The sequence below is a fragment of the Miniopterus natalensis genome, chromosome 18 (genome assembly GCF_054644295.1).
Source record: "Miniopterus natalensis isolate mMinNat1 chromosome 18, mMinNat1.hap1, whole genome shotgun sequence".
In the NCBI taxonomy this organism is placed as follows: Eukaryota; Metazoa; Chordata; class Mammalia; order Chiroptera; family Miniopteridae; genus Miniopterus; species Miniopterus natalensis.
Window position 1 is genome coordinate 9,427,054 of NC_142098.1, and position 24,686 is coordinate 9,451,739.

The 24,686-nt window shown below is 54.0% G+C and overlaps 1 protein-coding gene across 1 annotated transcript; it reads left to right on the forward strand.

Annotated features, from left to right (window-relative positions):
* The first annotated feature begins 1,707 nt into the window (after nucleotides 1-1,707).
* On the forward strand, nucleotides 1,708-24,223 carry MMP2 (matrix metallopeptidase 2). Its single transcript, XM_016221069.2, has 13 exons — nucleotides 1,708-1,878; nucleotides 4,643-4,869; nucleotides 5,771-5,919; nucleotides 6,833-6,961; nucleotides 7,202-7,375; nucleotides 9,887-10,060; nucleotides 10,720-10,893; nucleotides 12,627-12,782; nucleotides 13,786-13,927; nucleotides 16,618-16,754; nucleotides 17,832-17,991; nucleotides 21,831-21,940; nucleotides 23,400-24,223. Exons 1-13 carry the CDS (start codon nucleotides 1,723-1,725, stop codon nucleotides 23,501-23,503), a joined length of 1,992 nt encoding a protein of 663 aa, XP_016076555.2. The 5' UTR covers nucleotides 1,708-1,722; the 3' UTR covers nucleotides 23,504-24,223.
* Nucleotides 24,224-24,686: the final 463 nt, after the last annotated feature.

The following is a 24,686-nucleotide window of genomic DNA, read 5'->3' on the forward strand; positions in this document are numbered from 1 at the left end:
AAGTTTCAAAATGCTGTTCAGGTTGGATTTAGCCCACAGGCCACGAGTTTGAAAGTCCTGCTTTAGTGAGACAACTTTTTCCATTTTCACTCCCAGCTCTGGCCTCTCCAACTGGCTCTCTGATTCTCCCCAGAGGCCATAGGCATGAGTCAAAAGGGGCCCAGCCAAGAGGCAACCCCCCTCCCCACTGACCTCAAACTCACCCTCTCCCAAAACCAAAGGCTTCACCCTGGGTCAGGCTGATGGGCCCAGCTCTCTCCTGCAGGGCAAAGTCCTTCCCAAGGGCCTCCTTTCAGACTGACTTCTGGCTGGCCAGCAGCACTTGCCTGCCAGACAAGCCTGCACTGGTCTTAAACCCATTGAGATCCAAGCTGCAGAGGCTTCCTTGGTTTTTAAGATAAAGACCAGACTCATCACCACGACCCGCCCCCCCCCCCCCCAGGCCCTTGCAGGCCCTCACAGGCAGATTGCTCCTGACCTTTTCAGCCCATAACTTTGCTCCTCAAATTGGTCTTTGCTGACCCCCAGGCCTGTCCCATCACCCTGCCCCCTACCTTTCTCAGATAGGGGGACTTCCTCTTCCATGCGTCTTGCTGTCTGTCATCTCTGGACCCTTGTATACGGTGCCCGAGACTGTGTCTGAAACATCCTCCCACCCCAGCCACCTCCACCCAACACTCCTTTGTCTTGTAGCTCTTCAGGCCTCAGCTCAGAAGTTGCTTTCTGCAGGAAGTCTTTGGTCGGTCTACACTAGTTTAGAGGCCAGGTGTTCCCACAGCCTGCTGGAGTCCCCATCACAGCTTGGCACTTAATTAAGTCCCTTTCCTGAGCGCTGAGGGGGCATTCCTCAGAGACGCTGATCAGGTCTTCTGTGTTTCAAGTGTATCTCTAGCACCTACCTGAGTCCCAGTAAATGCTTAAATATTTGCTGAAGGACATAAGAAAGGAGGGAAGGAAGGAAGGGAAGGAGGGAGAAAGGCTGGACCGTCCACTGTATCTGTTTGCATCTCTTTTTCCATTCTGACCATCTCTCTCTATTTCCACCTTAAACATTTACAGTCTTTTTCTCTAATAATCTGTAATGCAGCTGGTGTGTTTCTGGCCCTCCCTCCCCACCCCTGCCCACATGCTGCGGTGCAGGCAGTCCTGCCCCAGCGTCCCTCCAGGAGCCCTGTTCTCCAACCTCAGGACATCCCGAGCCTACAGTGGTGGCGCCAGATGTTTCCCCGCAGGGGGTCCTTGGGGTTTGTGCCCGGATGGGGGGGGCGAGGGAAGGGGGGGAGCTCGCGCCCTGACGGTGCGCGCGGAGGCCTGCAGCAGCGCGCGCGGGGAAAACAGGCGGGGAAAGAAAAAGTGGAGAAAAGGGGAGGAGGGCGAGCGGGGCAGAGGGGCGGGCCCGAGCGCGCCGCCCATCCCCCGCCTGCGCCCTCCCAGCCCAGCCGGCCACATCTGGCGTCGCCCTCCCCTGTTTCCGCTGCATCCAGACTTCCTCCGGCGGTGGCTGGAGGCTGCGCATCTGGGGCTTTAAAACTACAAAGGGACTGCAGGGCGGCGAGCGCGGGAGGCGGCGCGCGGGCTGGGGCGCGGGGACCCGAGAGCCGCGCAGCGCCCAGGCCGCCCAGTCGCGCCGTCGGCGCCGCGGAGCCAGCGCCACCCGGGCGGCCTCGCGGCCCCCGCGCAGCGAACCAGCGGCCCCGCGGCGTCTGCGCGGCCGAGAGCGCGATGATCCCGGCGCCCGCGGCCCGGGGCGCGCGGGCCGGCGCCCTGCGCGCGCTCTGCGTCCTGGGCTGCCTGCTGGCCCACGCCGCCGCCGCGCCCTCGCCCATCATCAAGTTCCCGGGTGATGTGGCCCCCAAGTCGGACAAAGAGGTGGCCGTGGTGAGTCGCTCCGCGGACCTCGAGGAGCCAAGTTGAAGCAAACTTCCTAGGCGAGGTTGGGGGTCGCCCCGCGCCACCTCCCCGCATCCCCAGTGGGCACCAGCCGTGGGGGAGGGGCCTCAGGAAACAGCTTAGCGGGGAGTCTGGGGCCAGCCCGCGGCGGGATCTGTTTTGGAAACCGTGGGGGTGCTTTGGGGAGTCCAGAAGGCCTTTGATAAACAACTTGGAAACTTCCCGGGTACAGCAGGGGGGCGTGGAAAGAGGGGGTGGGAGAGTCAGGGGGTGCTTGGCAAACAGCTGAGAAGGGCCTCTTTTGTAAATAACAGGGACCTTGTCTGGTATCCGAAGGGTTTGGCAAGGGGGTGGCTTTGTAAACAACTTTTGGTCACATCTGGGGGTTGGCTGACAAGACCCTTGGCGAGCATCTCGGGAGGCCTTTGGCAAAGGGCCTCAAGGGGGTCCCTTCTGCAAACGGTGGAGGCTCTTTTTAACCCCCTGCGGCACCTTGAGAAGGGGCTCCCGTGGCACGCGATTTGGGTACATTCCCGCACGCGTTCGTTTGTGAGCTCTGGGCCAAGCGGGGCTCGGCAAACATCTGGGAACCTTTGGCACACATCTGGAGAGGGGCCTTGGACAAACCGCTCCAGGGGACCGCTGGGCGAATGTTTGGGGCAGGAGTGGAGCCCAAAGCGCATCTTTTTTCGCCTGGCCCAGTGGACAGAGTGGCCAGAAGGGTCAACGGTTGGATCTCGGAAAGTTTCCTCGAACTTCTGCAACTTGTGCAAAGGGATGTTGGACAGGGGAGAGGTGGCCGGCGGGGTCGAAGTGAGGGGCGGGCGCAGGAGGCCTGGCGCGTGGGGCGGGGGTGGAGGAGCCCGGCGGGCGGGAGGGCGACGGGGAGGCTGGGGAGCCCTGGCTCCTGGCCCCGCGCCCAGCTGCGGCTCCAATGATGTTCTGTGAGCGCGCGCCTGGCTGGGGGCTCCCTGGCCCCAGCGTCGTCGGAGCAGGCTAGGGACAGCGGAAGGGCACCACCCCGCACCCTGTCAGGGCCTTGAGCTGGGGGACCCCTCAAGATATTCCTTCTAGCCCACAAGAAATCTGCGCCCTTATTGCTTTACCCTGCCCCCCTAAAAACCCCTAATCTCCTTTAGCCTGGTCCTCAACTTGCTTAAGACAGAACTCCCATGCCTGCTGGTCCCTCTGGGAAACCCTTCTCAGGGTGTGCTATCCCCCCCCCCCCCTTCCCAGCAGCTAAGCCTTTGTCCCCTGTGGATAAATGGGTCGGGAGAGCTTACATTTTTAGGGGCTGCTGTTCTTTCTCGGGTCTGGAGCTGGCTGGCATCACGATGTAGCTTGGCTAGGAGTGAGCGAGGAGCCTTGGATCCTGGACCAAGCTACCTGGGCGCCTGCACCTCCACGCAGCATATGGAAATCCATGTTGCCCGGAGGCAATGCGGTGGGAGGAGGCTTGAGAAGCAGGATGGATATTAGACAGCCTGGCTTCAAATCCCAAGTGTGCTAACCAGCCGGCCTAGTAAGCTCCAGCAAGTGCCTGAACCTCTCAGTTTCAGCTTCTTCTGCAATCTGAAGATAACAACAGTAACTTAAGGGAGAGGTAACCTTAGACACTCTGAAGGGGCACTCAATAGTGCTGGTCATCATTGTCATTATTGCTATCATACCCTGTATTTTTTCCTTTCCTAATTTCTCCTCCAAACAAGGTGAGGGCCCCTATAATAAGGTCTCCTGGCTCTTTTCACCATTTCAACACAGCACCAATCACATTTAAGTTTGCATTTATTTCTGCCGCGCCCTGGCCAGTGTGGCTCAGTTGGTTGAGCATTGCCCCACGCAGCACGAGGTCTCTAGTTCGATTTTGGTTACCTGCCCAGGTTGGGGCTCAATCCCCAGGAGGGGGCATGTAGGAGGCAGCCGATCCATGGTTCTCATAGCTGTTTCGCTGTCTCTCTCCCTCTCTCCTCTTCTCTTTCTAAAAACATCAATAAAACATATTCAGAAACATCTGTTGTGTTTATCCTAGCACTGTCAAAAAGTATTTGTTGAACAAATACATGAGCTGGCTGGCCCCTGACCCCCTGCAGAGGCCTGTTGGGCTTTGGCCTCAGTTTGGGCAGAGCCATGGCACAGCCCCTGAAGTGCCAGACTGTTTTCCTTTTGGAAATGACAGATCCGGGTTTGAACCCAGGCCTGTCTGTTGCTGCAGCCACGCATATAGCCCCTGAATCTCCGTATAAGAAAAATGAGGAAAATAATCCTTATGTCATCATCAGCAGTTAGGTGGATTAAAAGAGATGATGGAGGTAAAGACAGGTAGTGAATTACAGTTCTGAGCATGGCTCTGGAGCCAGATCGCTTGAGTCCAGATCCATCTCTGCCATCTGTTAGCTGTGTGATCTTAGGCAAGTTTCTTAACCTCTCTGTGCTTTAGTTTCTTTCTCTATACGATGGGTATAGTAACAGTAAGTATATTATAGAGTTACTGTGAGCATTAGAGTTACATGACCTCAGTGCCAAGGTGCAGCCAACTCATGGTAGCCGTGCTCTCTGCAGCTGTTATGTCACTCAGCTAGTGGGTGTCAAAGTTGGCTTGGGAACCTAAGACTCCACCCAATGCCCTTGGGCCCTGGGTATTATGTCTTGTCTGGGCTATGGGGCTGGGCTGGAGCTGGTTACTGCAGCCAGCTTTGGTCAGGACTGTCCCCTCCTGACGTGGCTGCTTACCTCTGGTGCTCATTTCTTCCAGCAATACCTGAACACCTATTACGGCTGCCCCAAGGAGAAGTGCAACCTGTTTATGCTGAAAGACACGCTGAAGAAGATGCAGAAGTTCTTCGGGCTACCCGAGACAGGTGTCCTCGACAAGCGCACCATCATGACCATGCGGAAGCCGCGCTGCGGCAACCCCGACGTGGCCAACTACAACTTCTTCCCCCGCAAGCCCAAGTGGGACAAGAGCGAGATCACATACAGGTGCCAAGGCGGGGCTGGGCGGTGGGGCCTCCAGGCCATGGGAAACAGGGTCTCCTTGGGCCTTGCCCCACTCTGGGCACCTGGCAGGTGTCCTATGAGGGCTTGGTGTCTTAAGGAGTTTGCATACAAAGTTTTTAGGAACTGGAGTCAGACCTGGACCTGAAGCTCACACTTACTAGCTGTGGGACATCAGGCTACTTATTTTTTAATGCCCTGAGCCTTGGTTTTCCCATCTACAAAATGGGGCTAAAACAAAACCTCCTTCATAGGATGGTGGGGAACTAAGCTAGATCACATATATAGAAGGCTTTCACGGTGTCCAGCATATAGTATCAGTGTAATAACTGCTAGTCAATATTATTACTAGGTGAGGTCATTGGGGCAGGTGGAAGGAAATTGATGATTGGTTGCTAAGTGGGTTTATATTATAAAGTTGTAATTGGTTGTTGATTGGGCTGAGGGCTCTGTTCTGCACGGCTCGTGTTGGATTCCAAGGATGAGATCTCTGACCAATGTCCCATATGCACTATTTATGCTCCTGTGTGTCCCCCCAGCCAGAAGTGAGGGATGAGAGTCCTGAAACGAGGGCTGAAGATGTTGGTTGGTCTAGGACACACAGGACCTCAAGGCACTCTGGGTGGGCTGTTCTCCCAGTGAGCTCTGCTCAACATACACACATTCATATGCCTGCGTATGCATACACACATGTATACACACGTGCACACTCAAACTCATGCACCCCTCACATGCTTATGCACACACTTGCACACCTGTGCACATACACCACCCTTGCACTCACACAATTTCATAGTGCTTGTACCCATGCACACACACTCGCATGCATGTGCATACTCGCTTCTTAGCACACACGTACACTCACATGCACTCCTTCCACCCCCAGGATCATTAACTACACGCCTGATCTCGACTCCGAGACGGTGGAAGATGCCTTCTCCCGTGCCTTCCAAGTCTGGAGTGCTGTGACCCCCCTTCGGTTTTCCCGTATCCACGACGGAGAGGCAGACATCATGATCGACTTCGGCCGCTGGGGTAGGCAGAATTGGGACCGGCAGGGGTGCAGTGTAGAGATGAGGGGGATCCGGCCACTGGAGAGGCACGGGGGGGTTGAGAACAGCTGAGATAGGAGGGCAGAAAGTTACACCGAAGTGGCGTGGGTGGGAGCAGACACTGCAGAGCCCTGTGGATGTGAGGCAGGTGCCGTGGCACTATCCCCTGGCGGCGGTGTGAGCCTGCGAGCGGGTGGTCTTCCTGCACTGCCCAGCGTGGTAGCTCCTAGAAACACAGGGCTGCTGACGTTTCAATTGGTTACAATGAAATAAAATCGAAATTCAGTTTCTTGGTCACACTGGCCACATTTCAGGTGCTTAGTAGCCACCTGGGGCTGGTGGTTATTGAATTGAACAGCACGAAGAATGTCCCCATCACCGCAGAAAGTTCTGCTGGATAGCGCCGGTCCACACTGAGGAACCCCAGGCGTGGGAGTAGGTCAGAAAGCATGGAGCAGTGTAGACAGGAGAGTAGCTGGAAAAGAACTTGGAGTCGATGGCTCCATGTGGGTTGGTGGTGTGGGCAGTGGCCGTAGTGTAGACATAAAGGTAGGTAGTGTGGACATTGTGAGCAGTGACGTGGGTAAATGGCACAGCCCAGGAAGACTGTAGGCATGTGGGTGGGTGCTATGGCCCTGGGCGGCCAAGCAGGCATGGGGGTTAGTTAGTGTTGTGAATACTGGTGACAGAACTGAGGCAACACTGTAGACCTTAGGATGCTAACAATCAAGTCAGCAACTCTCTACTGACTTGCTGTGTCCCAGTCTTGGATAAACCCGACAGGACAGGGAAGGGGACAGATGTCAGGTGGGCTGAAGGGCCCCAGCTATGGAAGGAGCGTGGCTGGGTGTCAGGTCCCGCTGGGGCGGCTAGAAGCTGAGACCAGTGTGTTTCAGAGCATGGAGATGGATACCCCTTTGACGGCAAGGACGGACTCCTGGCTCACGCCTTCGCCCCAGGCCCTGGTGTTGGGGGAGACTCCCACTTTGACGACGACGAGCTGTGGACCCTGGGAGAGGGGCAAGGTAAGAAAGCGGCCGTCCACAGGCCCAAGCGTCATCTCCAGCCCTCTGCATGTCTCCCTGTAAGCCAGCAACAAGGACTGGGCCTCCCCAGCAACCTCGGGCACCTCCGTCTGCTCTAATGGGAGAGTGTGAGATTGGGGGTGGGCGGCGGGGGGACGTCACAGGATCCTGGTCCCCAAGGAAGGGCCTGGAGAGGTTAGAGGCCCACCCTGCCCTGCCCTGCGCTGTGTCGCCCCTCAGTGGTCCGTGTGAAGTACGGCAACGCCGACGGGGAGTACTGTAAGTTCCCCTTCCGGTTCAACGGCAAGGAGTATACGAGCTGCACCGACACCGGCCGCAGCGACGGCTTCCTCTGGTGTTCCACCACCTACGACTTCGACAAGGATGGCAAATACGGCTTCTGCCCCCACGAAGGTGAGTCCTTCTGGTCTCCGGCTCCCCAGGCTCCCTGCTGCCCCCCGTCATTTATACCCCCCAAGGCTGACACTGCCAGCCAGCCAGCATCCCCCCACTCCCTTCAAACCCCATTGTCCCTCTGACCTGTATGATTAGCTACTTTATGCTTTCATTAAATCAGTTCCATTCTGAGTCTCGCCGTTAGCAATAATATTTGTGAAATCGTAGGTCTGATGTGCTAATTACTTTTTCTCTTACGTACCTTGGAATGAACTTAGAACTATTAACATGCTCGGTGGTTCTCTCTAGAACCACTGTACCCTCCAGCCAGAGTTGGGGGCTCAAGGGAGTGAGGAGAGGCTCGGAGACGGATCAGAAGCCTAGCAATGGAATTGGGGGGGTGAGACTCAGACACCAAGGCTGGTAACCGGCCTGGCTTGGAGACACCAACCTCTGGAATTTCAGCCATTAATCCTGGTTCTGATGCCAACTTTGCTAGTGTGTGTGTGTGTGTGTGTGTGTGTGTGTGTGTGTCTGGATCTGGGGACTATGCCAATTGCCTCTCTTGGTCTCTGTTTATTTTTGCTTGTGTCTACATGTCTGTGTCTTGACTCAATATTTATGTGTGTATGTTTGTCAGTGCTCAAAACACAGAATTTTCAGATATTCTGAAGCCATGTAGAGGAAAAAAAAGTTTAAGGGTTAAGGGTGTTGACATAGTCCTTTCTTAAAATATCCTTGACACACTTCATAATCAGAAATCAGAGAATCATAGTATGTATAACTTCATAGTCAGTCATCATATCTGATGATCCTGGAGATCGAAAGCCAGAAAAATGGCAGAAAACCCAACTGTTTTTCTAAATACTTCTTTCTCCCCCATAGACTCCTTGATCCATATATGCCTTTGTCTTCATGGCCCTAACTTTACATGTTTGTGAGTCAGTCTGACTCCACTGCAATTGAACACCGACCACCAAAGCTCATGTAATACGTTGTGTTAAGTAAGAGTTCAAGCCGTTAATAAAGCAGAAACCTTAAACAGAAATATTTCACGTATCCTGCATTTCCCAGTAGGGATTCGTTACCCCTCCCACGTATCTCACCCATGTGCCGAGAGAAGAGCGCTTTGATGACAGAACTGAAAACAGCTGTAATTCATAAATTTGGGAAGGGTTCTCCCCTGCATTGGACATGAGCCATCCACTTGGTATTTAGCCAGATGCAAGTGCGCACAGCACGCACATGTTTGGGTCTCGGGGCAGATGTTCTGTTCCGCAGCCCCTCCTGACTGCTGAGTCAGTGTCTGTTTCTCTTCATTCTCCTTGGAGGCAGGATCTGAAAGGAGATGGGGCCTCTCTGGGTGGTAGACAGGCAGCTGATGGGAGGCCAGAGGCGTGGAGGTTAACTCTTCGCCTTTCCCCACTCGGAGGCTTCCAAGGCATCTGGCCTCCGTCTTTTCCCTTCCTTTAGTCCCATTGTTTCTGGCCTTGCAGGAGAAGGTCTCTCGATTGGGGGGAGGGGGCCAGTGAGGATAAGGGGCCTGATTCCCGCAGTGGGGGGCCAGGGACCGGGCTCCATTCTGGTCGTGGCGGAGTTAACGGGGCCTGGTGAGGTCACCTCTGGCGCTGTTGTGCGCAGATGGTCCTCGTTACACACTTGTGGTTTTGCTAGTTGGCAATTCCAGAGACACCATTTTGTAGCTTTGGGGTGGATGAGGGCATGGGGAGTGGGGGAAGAACCTAAGATAAGCCCCGACTCTGAATCCCACTCTCCCCAACTTCTCCAGTCATGGCCCCCACCCAGGGGAGGTCAGAGTGGATGGCTTAATAAAAGGTTCCCAAAGGCCACCCTTCCCCTCCTTCCCCCTCACCCACTGCCTCCTGCGGGGACCGCAGCAGAGCTTTCCAAAAATCGCCTGGGGTGAAAGGAGGTGAAGCTGTGTGTGTGTGTGTGTGTGTGTGTGCGCGCGCGCGCGTGTGTGTGTGTGTGTGTTTGCGCGCACACATGGGAGAGAGAGAGAAAGTGTGAGCAAGAGAGACTGAGATTAGTGTTTTGTGGTTGTCAGTTACGCCCCTCACCCAGTTCTTCCATTCATGGATGGTGAGCAGTTCCAAACCCAGCTTTCTCAGTGCCTCAGTTTCCCTATCTATCAGATGGCCACTTGATCCTGCTGACCATAGATGATGTATTTAGTACGGTGTGGGCATCAGCCAGGCAGGGTGGGCAGTGAACTTGGGGCTGGGGCAGGGTTCCTGGAGGCTCCCTGCTGTGTGCGGGGGTCCATCAGTTCTCTAGGGAAGGACTGGGTTAACCAGGAGGCGAGGGGTGGTCCCAGGAGCTCAGAAAAGCAGCAGTTTACCAACCCGTCTTAGTGGTTTTTAGTATTTTAACAATGCTGTAACCTCACTGGAGGGAACCAGCAGGCTGGTAGCCAGCCAGCTCCGTGCCCACGGAGGTGCCCAGCTGATTTTCTGGTGCGCCTGGTGGGTGGTCTCTCTCACATTTGTACTCTCTCCCCACCCCCAGCTTTGTTCACCACGGGTGGCAACGCCGACGGAAAGCCCTGCAAGTTCCCGTTCCAGTTCCAGGGCACGTCCTACAACAGCTGCACCACCGAGGGCCGCAGCGACGGCTACCGCTGGTGCAGCACCACCGAGGACTACGACCGTGACAAGAAGTACGGCTTCTGCCCTGAGACCGGTGGGTGTCGCCGCCTCTCCCTGCCTTCTACAGGAAACCCACGAGAACCCCCGACCTCCTCCCCCCGTGATGGGGTTCTGGTCAGAATACTTAGCAGCTGGGCATCAGAGGCACGGAAATCAGAACAGATGTTGGGACCAATAGCCACTCAGCCAAACTGGTGACGCCTGGTGTCAGGCGCACACAGGCCCCACTCCGCACGACCCACACTCTCAGCCTCTCCCCCTCTCCTTCCTTCTCCCTCCCTCCCTCCAGCAGGGATTTACTGAGCACCTACTTTCTGCGGGAGAACACATGGGTCTCCGTAGGGCCGCTGTAGGAGCTGACGGTCCCGGGAAGTGTGTTGACACCATCGTCCCTGCCCAGCCCTTTGCCTCTGTCCCCTCGGTCCCCATCCATGGGAGCCTAACTAAAGCCCCAGGTTTGAAGCCCGGGCCCTTCCTAGCAGTTTCTGCTCAGGCATGTTTCTTAGTCTCTCTGAGCTCCGGTTTCTCCATCCATGAAACGGGTAACATGGTTCCAACTGCACAGGGCAGTTGGAGTGGGAGGGAGACGTGTGGAAAGCACTGATCCAGCGAGTACTCAGTCAGCATGTTTGTTAATGCCCACATCATGTCATTGTTCCTCGCGGCCCCTGTCCCATGTCCCTGACTCCTCAGCCATGTCCACTGTCGGCGGGAACTCAAAAGGTGCCCCCTGCGTCTTCCCCTTCACCTTCCTGGGCAAGAAGTATGAGCGGTGCACCAGCGAGGGCCGAAACGACGGGAAGCTGTGGTGCTCCACCACGTCCAGCTTCGACGAGGACCGCGAGTGGGGCTTCTGCCCGGACCAAGGTACAAGGCCCGGCCGCTGGGCAGAGACCGGCATCTCCCACATCTGGGCCGGTCACCTTCCTGAGTCCCCCCCACCTCAGGCACAGACAGTGCCCCCCGCTTACCCTGGCTGAGTCCCTGCCCATCCACAGTGGGGACACTCCCTGCTCCAGACCCGCCCAGGACAGAAACACTGCCCATTCTTGGTGGCCACAGTGTCCCTGCTTAGGCCACGCCCATCCAGGCAGAGGCAGGTTTCCGAGTTAAGACCCCATCGACCTCGGTACCTGCTCCCACCGAGACTAGCCAACATGTCACAGTGCTGGGCTCAGCACCCTACGAGGCATTTCCACTCCAGCGCGCAGCTGCTTCCAAGGAGCTGGGTGGGCGGGAAAAGAGGGGAAAGCAGGAGGAACTCACCTTCGCTCCCGCTCTGCCCTCCACGCAGCATGCAGAGCCCCAGAGCCCTCCCCGCCCCGTCGCACCACCTTCACCAAGTTGTGAGTGGGGATGCTGAGAGAGAGTGACCAGGAGATAGGGCGTGACCCTACTGTGTGGTCAGTGCCCTGAGCAGGGCACTAGGACCCACCTAAATCTATAGGTTTCGGGGTCACTGGCCTCATTGGTGGCTCAAGATGACCAGGCGAGAGAGCTGGTCCAGGGCGGGCCTGAAAAAGGTCTGCCTCTCTTTATGTTACTTTTCTACCTTTTGACTCACAATGAGATGGAACTTGGAGAAGGCCAGCTGACAGAGGCTGGCCCAGGGAGCCCCTGTTCCCCCCAGATGCCGTGCTAGGACACACCGACTTTACCTGCTCCACTCCAGCCTCCCCCTAAAGGTGGGCCTCACCATCCGCCAGGATGCTTTAGGGCTCCACGCTGGCACGGTGCACCCAGCTGTCTGCTAGTTTCCTAGCAAAGCATCCCAAACTGGGTGGCTTGAAACAACAGAAATGTGCCCTCTTGTACCTCTGGAGGCTCGAAGTCTAAAACCAGGGTCCCAGTGGGTCACGTCCTCCCTGCGGCATCGCTCCCTCCCTGCCTCAGATGTTACGTGGCCTTTCCCCTCGGTTCCATCTCTGTATCTTTTCATAAGAACACCAGTCATATTGGATTAAGGGGCTACCCTACCCCTGTGTGACTTTACATTTTAACTTATCTGCAAAGACCTCGTTTCCAGATAAGGTCACCTTCACAGGTACCCGGGGTCAGGACGAACCTAGCTTCTGGGGTTGAACATACTTCAGCCCACAACAGGTGTGACACAGGGTTTGCCCGCTGTCTGTGGCTGAGCCTGGGCAGCCACTTGAAGTGGGAGTGGCTTTGACTGCTGTCCCTGGGGCAGGAATGGTGGACCCTCGGGGCCAGCCTGTCCCCACCCTCTTCCCTGTTCAGAGACTGTGCAGAGCAGGTTTTCCCGTCGTCTCTATAGAGAAACACAAAAAGGCAGGAAGCACTATGTTTAACAAATGGGACTGGAAGTAGAGGACGGGCAGATGCCTCTTTTTCTTTATAGCACACGTGCAGCCTGCCCTGGGAGGGACGAGGGGACTTGGGCTGACCCCGTGTGAAAGGAATACGCATAGTCTGTTAGTCCCAGGATTCTCGGGAGCAGGGAAAAGCAATCTGTGCCACTTCCAGGGCCCTCTGTCCCACCATGAGATGCCCCCAAAAGGCTCCATCACTGAGGCCAGGGCCTGACTCCTCTCTCACCTCCCTGTCCTTCTGCACCCTCCCCTCCCTGTGGCCCTCAGGGTACAGCCTGTTCCTGGTGGCGGCTCATGAGTTCGGTCACGCAATGGGGCTGGAGCACTCGCAGGACCCTGGAGCCCTGATGGCGCCCATTTACACCTACACCAAGAACTTCCGCCTGTCCCAGGACGACATCAAGGGCATTCAAGACCTCTACGGTGAGCCTCAGCTTGGGGCTTCGGGGCGGGGGTCTGGGAGGCCATGCAGCCTGGGATGGAGGCCCAGGGGGTGCACCAGCAAGGTCCCATCTGTCCAAGATTGCAGGAGACAAGGGCAGGAGGCACGAGTGTTGACCTGGTCGGGAGGAGTCAGAATACTCCAAGGGAACCCTAGGACAGTTCTTTTCCCTTCCAAGTAACATCAGTGTTCACGCCTCTCTCGGCTCTCCAGCAGGCAGGGCAGAAAGGGGCTCTCCATCTTTTGGAAAGTAAATTAAGACCTGAGAAAGGCCATCAGGTTGCAGCAACCAAGTTAGGTTTAGAATCCAGGAGAATTAGCTAAATACAGGGTACAATTTCCCAGCACGTGCAATGACCTTAATGACACAAGGGTGTAGGTTTCTAGTTTTCCTAATTATTCTTTTATTTTAATGTGTAATAGGAACAATACAACTAGGACCTGAGACCAGTGACTTCTTTATTATCAGTGCTTGTAATGAGGCTAGAGTTTAAAAAGTCCATGTTTTAGAAAAAGTAGATGTATAATGGTATGGCAATACCTGGACCATGCCAAAGGTGCTTGAGCCCAGAGGCTGGGGAAATAAGTGAGCTTGGAAAGAACCCACAGTGGAGTGAGGCACCGGGTTCTATGCTGTCTCTCCCCACCAGCTGTAAGAGAGGAGCTGGTCCTTACCTCTCCAGACTCAGTTTCCTCATCTGTGAAGTGGGAGTGATAATGATGCCTACCTCCCAGGGATAGAGTGGGGACTGGTTCAGGTGACCTCAGTGAAGAGCATTATAAAGTGTGAAGGGCCATGGGATTCTGGTCTCTCCACTCTCCCCGCCTCCATGCGTCGTCTCCCTCTCCTACCCCGGCTTACGCTAAGGCCAGAATAGTATTTCTTCTGATCCTTAGCAGGTTGGGTGGGCAGCTCTGGGGCTCAGCCTGGTGGGGAGAATCCCTGGAACTGGGGAGAGTCTGAGGTCAGGTGTCCTCCCCCAGGGCCCTCTCCTGATGGTGACATTGACACTGGCACTGGTCCCACCCCCACGCTGGGACCTGTCACTCCTGAGATCTGCGTACAGGACATCATCTTTGATGGCATCTCTCAGATCCGCGGGGAGATCTTCTTCTTCAAGGACCGGTGAGCACGGGAGCGTGCTTCTTGTCCCCTGCCTCTGGCCCTGCTCCATTATTGTACCCCCGCCCCTCACACAGGGACCCACCGGGCGCTTCGTAGAATAGCCCGTATAGATAGCTTTGCTGCATGTCAGACGACCTCCGGATTTCAGTGACTTACCCCCACAGGCATTTCTTCTGCTTTCTCGTAGTATGTGTGTCTACGGGGTGTGTTGGCTTCAGGCTGTTGGCTTCAGGCGGCAGTGGGCCTCCCACCCCAGAACCCCCTAGGGGGTAGGTGTGCTCTGCTGTCACTCATTCTCCTGGGATTTGTGGCTACTCGTGGCCGATGGCAGAAGCCAAACCAAACCGCACAAGCACAGTGAAAGCCTCCGCTCACATCAAATCTGAGAATATTCCATTGACCGAAGCAAATCACATGGCCAAGCCCAGCACCTGCTCTCAGGGCTGGTACTGTGAAGTCACATGGCAACGGACACGGCTCTATAAAAAGAGGGACAGAAGGAAACATTGGAAATAATAACCCAGGCTATCACAGGCCTTCAAAATTGGCCTTGACCTCACATGGCCAAACTGTTGTATGTCCAGGGAGCAAGTAACCACAGGATAGAGAAAGGGGGTATCCTTCATGCTATAAAGGGCCCCACTCAATTGACTAAGAGCTGAGATACATCCAACTGCCCTAGCCTTCCTGAATAACGGCAGATAGTATGAGGACTGCACTAAAGGACCCATCCATGCAAACATACCCATCCATCCATTCATCTGTCTATCCATCCACCCAATATCCATCCATCCATTATCTATGCACCTATCATCCATTATCCGTGATCAGTTCTTCACGCTCCATCCATCCATGTGTCCATTCATCCATTCATAGAGCATGCTATTGACAGAATGGGCTCTGGAGCCAGATTGCCTGGGTTAGAATCCCAGACCTACAACTTACTGCTTGCATGATCATAGGCAAGTTAATTATGTATCTACTTTGTACCTCAGTTTCCTCATCTATAAAATGGGACTAATTTTCCCGTCTGTCTCATAAGGCTGTTGTAAGGATTAGATGAGTTTAGTTCTTAGAACAATGCCTGGCACAGAGTGTGTTCAGTCACATTAGCTGTTATTATCAACAAATATTACTTGGCATCTATGGTGCCAAATACTTGGTGAGGCTTTAGGAGCTGGGGATGGGGGTGGTATGCTGGGGTAGAGGGGCTACTTAATGCCTAGATCAGTGTTCTTAAAGAGGTCTCCATGGGCCTCTTACCCCAGAACCCCCTAGAGTGTGAGTGTTAAAACTCCGGGTTTGTGTTCCCACCTGTAGGCCCGATCACTTGCAAAATAGTTAAGCACCGATCACGTGCAAAAATTAGTGCTAGGCACTGAAGGGGGGCACAAGAAAAGCAATAGTGCAGGATAATTCAACTTAGACTGGAGTCAGATCTGGATGTGAATCCTGGTAACCTCTCTGAGCTTCATTTGCCAAATATGATCGTGATACCCTCCTTTACCCAGATGTTTAGCTGCAAGTATCAGAGAATCTTAACTCAAGCCAGGTTAGACAATGGGAAAAACTGTTCTCACGTGGTACAAAGTCCAGGGTTAGGGCTGCCTCTGGGAGCAGGAAGAGGGTCAGTGACTCAGTGATAAGTTTGTCCACTGCCATCCTCTGCATTGACTTCATCTGAATGCCGGGCTCCTCGTGGTTACAAGGTGGCTGCCAGTGGCAATTGGGGCTACAGGCTTCCTTGCCCACGTATAGCAAGAGAGAAGAAGAGAAAGAGACAGAAAGAGAGAGATCCCAAGTACAAAATTTATGTCTATCTGTTCAACCTTATTATGCAAACAAAAGTCATATAACAACTAACAGTTGCCAGGGAATGCTAAAGCTCTGATAGGCTTAGACCAGTGGTTCTCAAACTTTGGCATGCATTAGGCTCATCAGGAAGGCTTGTTAAAACACAGATCGCTGGACCCCAAGCCCGGAGAGCCTGATCCATAGGTCTTGGGTGGGGCCCAATAATTCGCATTTCTAATGAGTTCCCAGGGGGTGGGCTGGGATCACACTTTGAGAAACCGTGGCTTAAACTAATCAGAATAGTGTTGGGTCCACCTCCAGCGAAGGATGGATCGTAAATTTGGAAGCTTTGTGAGGAAAGGTGATAGGGAATGAATAGATAATAGATGCTGGGTAGACCAGCTAGAGTGCATATTATAATATTGTGAGAAGTACATTTTCTAAGGCACATAAAGTGCTGCCAAAGTATACAAATCCACTTCATTTCATTTCAGGACATGTTTTGAGTGCCATCAGCCCCTGCCTCAGTTGGCTTCTAACCTTAGAAGAGCTAAGACATTTAAAAAAAAAAATCCAGTTACTATTCCAGGCACTCAATGTTGGTGATTTTTGAGAGGCTCAGAGGAGGGAGAATACAGTGTGCGCAGAGGTAGTTAGGGAAGGCTTCCTGGAGGAAGGAGCAAGAGGGAGAGCAAAGAGGTTGCCTCCCAGCCCTGGCATCTTGCAGAGGGGGCTCTGCCCATCCTGCAGTCCTTCTCCGACCTTCCTTTGACCTTGCTTCCCCCTCGAAAGGCATCACTGCCCAAATGTTTCTGAATGGGCTTGGGGAGGCACCTGTGGTTGCCGCTGCAGAGTGACTGAGGCTGTGGCTTCCCATGTCCCCTTCTTTCCTTCAGGTTCATCTGGCGGACCGTGACACCAGGTGAAAAGCCCACGGGGCCCCTGCTGGTGGCCACATTCTGGCCTGAACTTCCAGAAAGGATCGATGCCGTGTACGAGGCCCCGCAGGAGGAGAAGGCAGTGTTCTTTGCAGGTGTGTGGGCAGGATCCTCCCGGGCCCTCAGCTCCGCGGGGCTCTGCCCCGTGGTTCCTGTGCCCCTGTGGGCGCTCCCTCTGCTTTAGGGATCCATTCTTTCAACCACCATTTCTGAAAGCATGGGATTCAAATGGGAAATTGGCTCAGACACCGGCATCCCATAGCATTGGCCCACAGTGAACATTTCATTACCTTGAATTCTTTCTCAGTCCTTTTGGTTCCTTTTCTAGAAGGAAAATCAGCTTAGTGCAGGTGTCTCTAATGGCAACTAGAGCCTTTAGCGGACAACAACTTTAGTTCAAATTTTAAAAAACACATCATTTGCTTTTATTTTTAAATTTTAAAATGAACTTATTTCTAAAGATTTCAAAATGAATTCCTTGTAATCAAACTATGAAGTAAAAAATTCCATAAGGGGTCTCTGCAAGCAGTGAAAAATCATCCAGCTAGGCCCACATGGCCAATATTTGGGGAGCCCTGTGTATCCTACATTGACTTGAGCACCTGCCATGGACTAGGGATCCAGCCCCTGCCCTCACAGAGCTCATAAACTAGTGGGGAGACAGAAAACCAGGCTGTTGGGGGGGTGCAGTAAGTGCTAGGATCAGGGAGATAGGACCCGCAGGTCTGAGCCAGGGCACAGGGATGGCTTCTTGGAGGAGCCGAAGGCTCAGCCTGCACTGTGGGTACATGGTCTACCCGCCGGCTCCCCAGCTCCCTTCTCCCAGGGATTATGGGCTGTGGCCAGGGCAGTACTGGTCCCCAAGGCACCTTTGCACAAGTTAGAAAAAGGTGCCTCTTCATGGCAGGCATGGCACTCAGAGTGCATGGTTGGTGAGTGGAGTGAGGGCTGGACTTACTCCCCCTCATCTCCTTGGCCAGGTATCTTCTATAACCAACTGTAAAACCATCCACATGAGCCCCGATGTGGCCTCTGAATCCAGACGTAAGCAGGAACTGTGTCCCTGCTGAGAACGGCCACAGTGGGGTCCCCGGCAGACAGATGATGGGAGGATAGGCTGACCGGAGGCATCTCGGCACCACTCACCGACACATTCTTTGCTTCCACCCCAGGGAATGAATACTGGGTTTATTCAGCCAGCACCCTGGAGCCGGGGTACCCCAAGCCTCTGACCAGCCTGGGGCTGCCCCCTGATGTTGAACGAGTGGATGCTGCCTTTAACTGGAGCAAGAACAAGAAGACGTACATCTTTGCTGGAAACAAGTTCTGGAGGTGAGTCAAGCAGCAGAGCCGGCTGCGTGGGCATAGAGAAGGCTCCGTGGCTTCATGCCTCCTGGGTCAAGTTCGGAGGTTGGTGGGTCACGGATGCCCCACTCTGGTCTCTAATCTGCCAGGACTCCAGCCCCTTTGAGAAGTCATCAAAGGATGACCCATCCTTGTGCACATTAATGGTACAATTCTGGTTAGAACCTCCCCCCCTTCTCGGAAGTCTTGACTGGGCCCATGTCTCTCTGGTTTGGAGCTTCACCATATGGGATGACTCACTGAAGGCAGGGTAACAAGAAGAAAGATAACACCTTCTCCTGTTGACATTATGTACCAGACACTGTTCCAAGGGCTTTATGAGATGAGGACACTGGGGTTCAGAGAGATTAAGTGTGTAGCTTAAAGTCACACAGCCAGCTAGTGGCAGCTTGGGATGTGAACCCTGGAATTCTGGCTCCCAGAGAGCATGTTATTTTCCACTATTCTACACTGTGCCTAAAAAATAGTGGGGTCCCAAGAAATGAGAGTATAGAGAGGCAGGGATGGAAGAGGGCAAGCTACGATGAAAACAGAGATGGGCGCACCAGCTTCTTTTAGGAATCAGGCCTCGGAATCAGGCTCATTGAAAGCAGCAGACACCCCCTGGCGGGTCTGCCACAGGCCCAGTGGCTGTGGGCGGAGGCTGGCAGGGGCCGGCTGGGAAGCAGGTAGCTCTCTGCTCCAGGTTGTCTAAAGGGGGGGACTGAATTCTGAGAGGCCATGGCCAAGGCTGAGGGTCAGGGGCCCAAGAGCTGGGAATGGTCAGTGAGAAGCAGTCTCGGCTTGATTAAAATTTGTCCTATTTCCCAGGTAAGGAAACTGTGGTCCGACGTGTGTTGTTGGCTACAGAGCCAGGATCATAACTGCCTCTCCTGTCCTCTCACCCTGTGCCCCTCACGGCCCTCTAAGGGTCAGTCGGTCAGTGGAAAGAGGTGATTGTGCAAGGAAGGGGTGAGTGGGTGTCTTCACCCACCCAGGTTTCTCCGCGGCTGCTCGTGCATCTGGCCTTTGGCCTGTCATCCCTGAAACAATCCTGCTGTCCTCCCAAGGGCCCTGTCTTCTCCCACGTCTCCTCCCACCACCCTCCCCTGGCTGCCCGGCATTCAGAAGGGTGGAATTCCAGACACACTGCTGAGATACTCAGCAGCTTAAGCTGATTGATATCTCAAGCCTCAAGAAAGAGCGCAGTCAGCCGGGAAACCACAGAGCAGGCTTTCTGCCCACAGGCTCCAGAGCCCTCCCAGGCGCACGCGTCCTGCAGGATCCTGGCATGGGAGGTGCTCCGGGACCTTAAAACATGGTCGGTGAGCTGCACAGGTTCACAGACGTGAGTCTTAGAACCATGGAGCCCTAGTGTCTTTGAATCGTGGTGTTGCACAGACTTTTCTAATCATCTTCCAACATGCTCTGTGTATGTAAACACATGGGAACAGACATGTCCGTGTGTGAGCATGAGCACACACGCCCATGCATGAGTGTGCACCCATGCACACGCGCGCACACACTGACACTCAGGCGGTGGCGATGCTTTGCTGGGGTTTCTAGCAGTTATCTGCCTCCCAGTCCTTCTCTGCAACAAGCCCACCTTCCAAAGTCAAGGTCCTTAAAAGTGGCAGAACTGTAGGGCCTGTCAGAGGCTCTGGGCAGGTTTCCAGAAGAGACAGATCTCGCTCCCAGGAGAGATGGCTAGTGAGCTTGAGATGCTGGTCCTGGTGCAGAGTCTGCAGGGGCCCCAGAGCCCCCTGGCTGGAGAAGGGGAGAGAGTCCCCGAGCAACAGAGGACGCGTAGCTGCCTCCAGCCTGGGCATCCCCTCCTACATGCCAGGGAGAGCTCTGCTCCTTCTGGATGCTTCCACAAAGCCCTCAAATATCAATTCAGTATCTTCTGTGTGCCAGGCACTGAGCTGGGGGCTGGAAAACAGTGGTCAAGAAATAGTCACCCTGCCTTGTGGAGCTTACGGTACAACAAGAGACATAAACAGATTTGAGTAAAATGACAATGGTTCTCACGATGGGCCCTGAACTTCATGCCAAGGCCCGAGGCTGTGCATTTCACCTGTATTTCTCATCAGAGGTAGATACTAGTATTAGCCCTTTTCCAGGTGTGGAAACTGAGGCCTATGTCCTCAAGGATACACCTGTGGAAAAGCTGGGACACATATGTCTGTGTTCCTCACTGCTGTTTCTCCAGCTGCAGAGGGGAAGTAAAGTGCCACAGAGGAACCTTTCAAAACAGTGTACCAGCGAGCCTGGACACTGTAGAGGAGACTCTGGGGACAGAGAGGAAAGTGAGATGTGGGCCCCTTCGGAGCATCGTCTGGTGCCACGATGCCATGCTCTTCCTGGGGGAAAAGGAACATAGAAGCAACTAATTCACTTCTCTGAGCCTCAGTTTCCTTGCCTATAAAATGGGGTTGATTCCTGCCCGCCCTGACTTCTGTGGGTAGAGTGAGAAAGAAACGAGGGCAAGTTCAAGGACACCTGGCTCTGGGCCGTCATCACGGTAGAGAATGTAGGTGGAGGGGTCGGTGGAGGTGATGCAGGTGGAGTGCTGGGATTTTGAGCTGGGACGCTTGGTTTTGGTACCCCAGGTCATGAGGAAGCATGTTAGGTCTTGCAAGAAGTCATATGATGGGGCTGGGATTAAGGAAGGCTTCTCTGGCAGTTCTCAGGGTGCTGGGCAAAGAGGATAGAACCCTGTAGAAGGGAGCTCAGAGGGTCAGAGGGGAAGCTTTTGCTGACATCTGGGTGGAGGTGGTCAGGCTGCCGTGGGGAAGAAACGTCAGCTATGTGGCACTATAGAGGGGCGCTTGGCTGTCACCAGGATGACATGCAATCATGGATGTGCCTAGGAAATTAGCACCACGAAGGCAAGATGCTATCTTGTGTACTGTGATATCTGCAAAATGATCCCAACATTTAAAAAGTTCTACAAAAATTAAAAAGACAGAGGTATCACTAGCCAGGAAAAAGACTATGCCAACCACATACTCAAGGTATTTACCCGAATTAAAGGCAGGGCTAGGATAGCTATGCAGCCAGGATAACTGGGGTGATAGGAGGTGCACCCTGTGACTAACAGGGTTTGGACTCACATACCACCTGCATTGTAACCTCGCTGTCCTGGCCGAGATCATCTCCCAGGACATGCACTGTCATCTCCACTTGACAGATGAAAACGCAGCAAGCCACCCAGAGAGAGAGTGATGGGATGGGACCCTTTCCTGGACTCCTAGTCCAGTGCTCATCACATTGCACTGGATCAAAGTTTGTAAGAGAATAATATTTCCCCAGTAATCTACCAAATACCAGATACAGGGATAGGCACTTTGTATGTGATGTTTTATTTCATATGTACCTTAATTAATACATTAAATTAAATATAATCCCATCTTCCAGCTGGGAAAACTGAGGCTCAGAGAGGCTCCCACTTAGAAGCTGGGTACCCTTTTGAAGTCTCTGGTCTGTGAAATGGGTATTTCGGTAATAATTGTGTCATAGGGTGTCACGAGGATTGACTGGGAAAGGAAAGGAACGGTGGTTTACTTGCTGCTTCAGCGTTAGCAGTAATCACAGGATTGCTTTTATAGGACTGTGAAGGTCACGGAATTAGTGAGCGGTGGGCTGGGATTCAGGCCCAGTTCTGACAACGTGTCCTCCCTTTCCCACCCGCAGCCCCCCTGAAAGGCCAGGTCTGGTTTCCCAGGCCCACCCAGAAGCCATCGGGGGCCCTCCCATCCAGGCCCGGGGGGCAGGGGGGTGGCCATTAGGGAGACCACTGGCTCACCACGTCCGGTTCCTTGCAGATACAATGAGGTGAAGAAGAAAATGGACCCCGGCTTCCCCAAGCTCATCGAAGAAGCCTGGAACGCCGTCCCTGATAACCTGGACGCCGTGGTGGACCTCCAGGGCGGCGGTGAGCTGCCCAGGCCTCTGACGGCTTTCTAGGACTCCCCACCCCCACCCAGGCCCCGTCCTGCAAGCACACACTCCCTCATTGTGCAGGGAGGCTAGCGGGGCCGGGCAAACAAACCAGTCCCTTCAGCCGGTGCTGGGAAGGCATCCAGACCCCTGACCTCCGCTCAGGCGGCAGGCTCCAGGCAGTAAGACCCAGAACGGCCCCTCACAGCTGCAGGGCCCGGGGCCAGGACAGGGGAGGGCGGGAGGCCTGCGGGGGCCGGGAACATGGGCTCCGTGCCCGGCATTCATTCTGGGGGCCTGATCCAGGCCCTTTCGGCTTCCACAGGAGGCCTTGTCACCGCCGCCCATTAGCAGTAGGATGGCTCCATTTGAGATAGGACCAACTCTGTCATGGCCTCTTGCTGGTATGGCAAAGAGCCCCATTCAACTCACTTTGCCTCTGGTCCCTTGCTGAATACAACAGGATCATCGAGGGATAGAATTTGGAGTTTGAAAAACATATTCTTGGGGAGGCTTCTGTGAGCTCTCTAGGGCCCTGAAAGTGGTCCAGTTTGGCATCTTAGAGGTGATTTTAATTAAATTCCATGAAGATTTTCTTTTGAGCCCTTATATGCTGGCTAAGCGCATGGTCCTGACCTCCAGTGGCTAAAGGTCTACATGTCTAACAAAAAGCAGTGTACAATTAGGTGTTAGGTTAAGGATCATCTTCAGGAATAAATAACTATTGAGCACCTACTATGTGCCAGGGTTTTAAAGAAAGTAAATGGGATTATGTATGTCAGGAGTCACAAATTCCAAAGCCCAGAGGGGCCAGGCCAGTAGCACAAATGAGTGAAGTAGGCAAGGCAGGCAGGGAGTGGTGGGGTCTGTGGTGAAGCAGAGAGCACATGGCTTATTTACAGGGGACAGTTGCTTCTCTGCGTCTGCTGATTGCTGCCCTGCAAGAACAGGGTCCAGTGTGGCTGGATATTCCAACTCATTTAAAAGGAAGCAAAAAATGTCTGTGTTTCCTTATGAAATTTCCAGATGTTTACACGGTGGAAACTTATTTAGAATTCAGAATAAAACAAAACAAAAACTCGTGTGAGCCAAATACAACCCACGTGTGGGCCAATAGAATGAGCAGCCTCCTGGTTTGTTGCCTCTGGTATGGAAAGCGCTTAGTTTGGTGACTGTGCTCTGAGGAGTACTATTGATATTAATAGCAGCAGGTATTGTCTGACTTCACCCTTGCCACAAGCCCTAACAGGTTAGTATCTTTTCCCCACCTTGAAGATGAACACAGGGACTCAGAGAGCTCCCTTCCTCACCATGTCCCTTTCCCAGCTTCAGAGGGGTCCTCTCTGGGTTAAAAGCTGCTTCCCTTCAGTGGGCAGGCTTTCAAAGCTCCCCGGAACCTTCCCCCTGCCAGAATGCCTGAGGGTGCTCACAAACTCTCTCCTTTCTTGTCCCAGGTCACAGCTACTTTTTCCAGGGCATTTTTTACATGAAGTTGGAGAACCAAAGCCTGAAGAACGTGAAGGTTGGAAGCATCAAATCCGATTGGCTGGGCTGCTGAGCCGGCCGCAGCTCCCGCAGGGCCTGCGTCTCCATCGCTTTCTGCACGTCGGGCCCTGAGCGCCGGGGAAGGACCCGCAAGGGCCCGGCAGCCCGCAGCTCTGTGGTTAATCAGCGTTCTCACCGCCACCTGGTAATGGAAGATTCCCGAGAGTGGCTGTGCCCTGTGCCCAAGGAAAGGTGCTGACTATACCCCTCCCAGGTGCTCTTTACCCCTCCATAGCCCACCAGCCCTCGAGAGCCACCCCAAAAAGATGCTTTAATATCCACGCAGCCCTGTGCTGGGCTGGTCTGGTGCTGCCACACTTTAGGCTCTTCTCCCTCCACAACCTGCTGTGGCTTCCAGCACCCTCAGAGCCAACAGAGACTGTCTCAAGAGGGCACCGGTGGCCCAACAGCCTGGCCTGGCCTGAGGCAGTGGGAGAGGCATGGCCCGGAGGCCACCCAGGCACCTGGCTTCTCCCTGCTGTCTGCCTTAGAACCTTCCCTGCACTAGCAGTTGGCTTTGTATGCACTTTGTTCTGAAGTCACTGCACGAAGCATCTCAGCCCACGTAGGGATGGTTCCCTTGTTCACTCTGTGTAGTCCTAACCTACCCCGTCACTTCCTCCACTGGATGGAGGAAAACCAGCCGTGGCTCCCTGCTCAGCCCTCCCCTCCTCACCCTTCAACAATTCCCCATGGGAAATGTCAACAGGTATGAGTAAAGACACTAATTGAGTGGCAGTGTTTGCTTCTGTTTTTACAGAGCCTAGAGAGGGGCCCCAGCCCCAGCCAGAAAAGGAAACTAAAAAGTCTGAGTCTCTGCTCCCTGAAGGGCGCAGGTGACATTTGAGAGATTCCCTAGTGTGTGAGCTGAAGTCCCTCCATCCCATGGAAAGGGACCTGAGACAGCAGTGAGTCATTCTGTGACTATAATTACAGGGTTCCCTTTCTCTTTGAGTCTCAGTTTCTTCATTAACAATAATCCCAATTCTCATGCTAATGAACAACGCCCCCCTCCACGAACAGAGGGCCTACTGTACATGCATCACTTCATTGAACTTTTACAACAACCTAAAGAGGGCATGGCTGTAATTAGCCCAAATTTTATTAATGAGAAAAGTGATTTGCCCAGGGTACAATAGATATTAGATAACAACCCAAGTCAAGGCCAGAGGTGACCCAGAGGAGGAGCTTTAGCC

What these genes read in the sequence shown, in the direction of transcription:
- MMP2 (XM_016221069.2), top strand. Translation starts at nt 1,723, where the DNA reads ATGATCCCGGCGCCCGCGGCCCGGGGCGCGCGGGCCGGCGCCCTGCGC. An exon ending in GGGCTTCTGCCCGGACCAAG is followed by an intron (nt 10,894 to 12,626) that starts GTACAAGGCCCG and finishes TGTGGCCCTCAG; the next exon opens with GGTACAGCCTGTTCCTGGTG. An exon ending in GGTGGACCTCCAGGGCGGCG is followed by an intron (nt 21,941 to 23,399) that starts GTGAGCTGCCCA and finishes TTCTTGTCCCAG; the next exon opens with GTCACAGCTACTTTTTCCAG.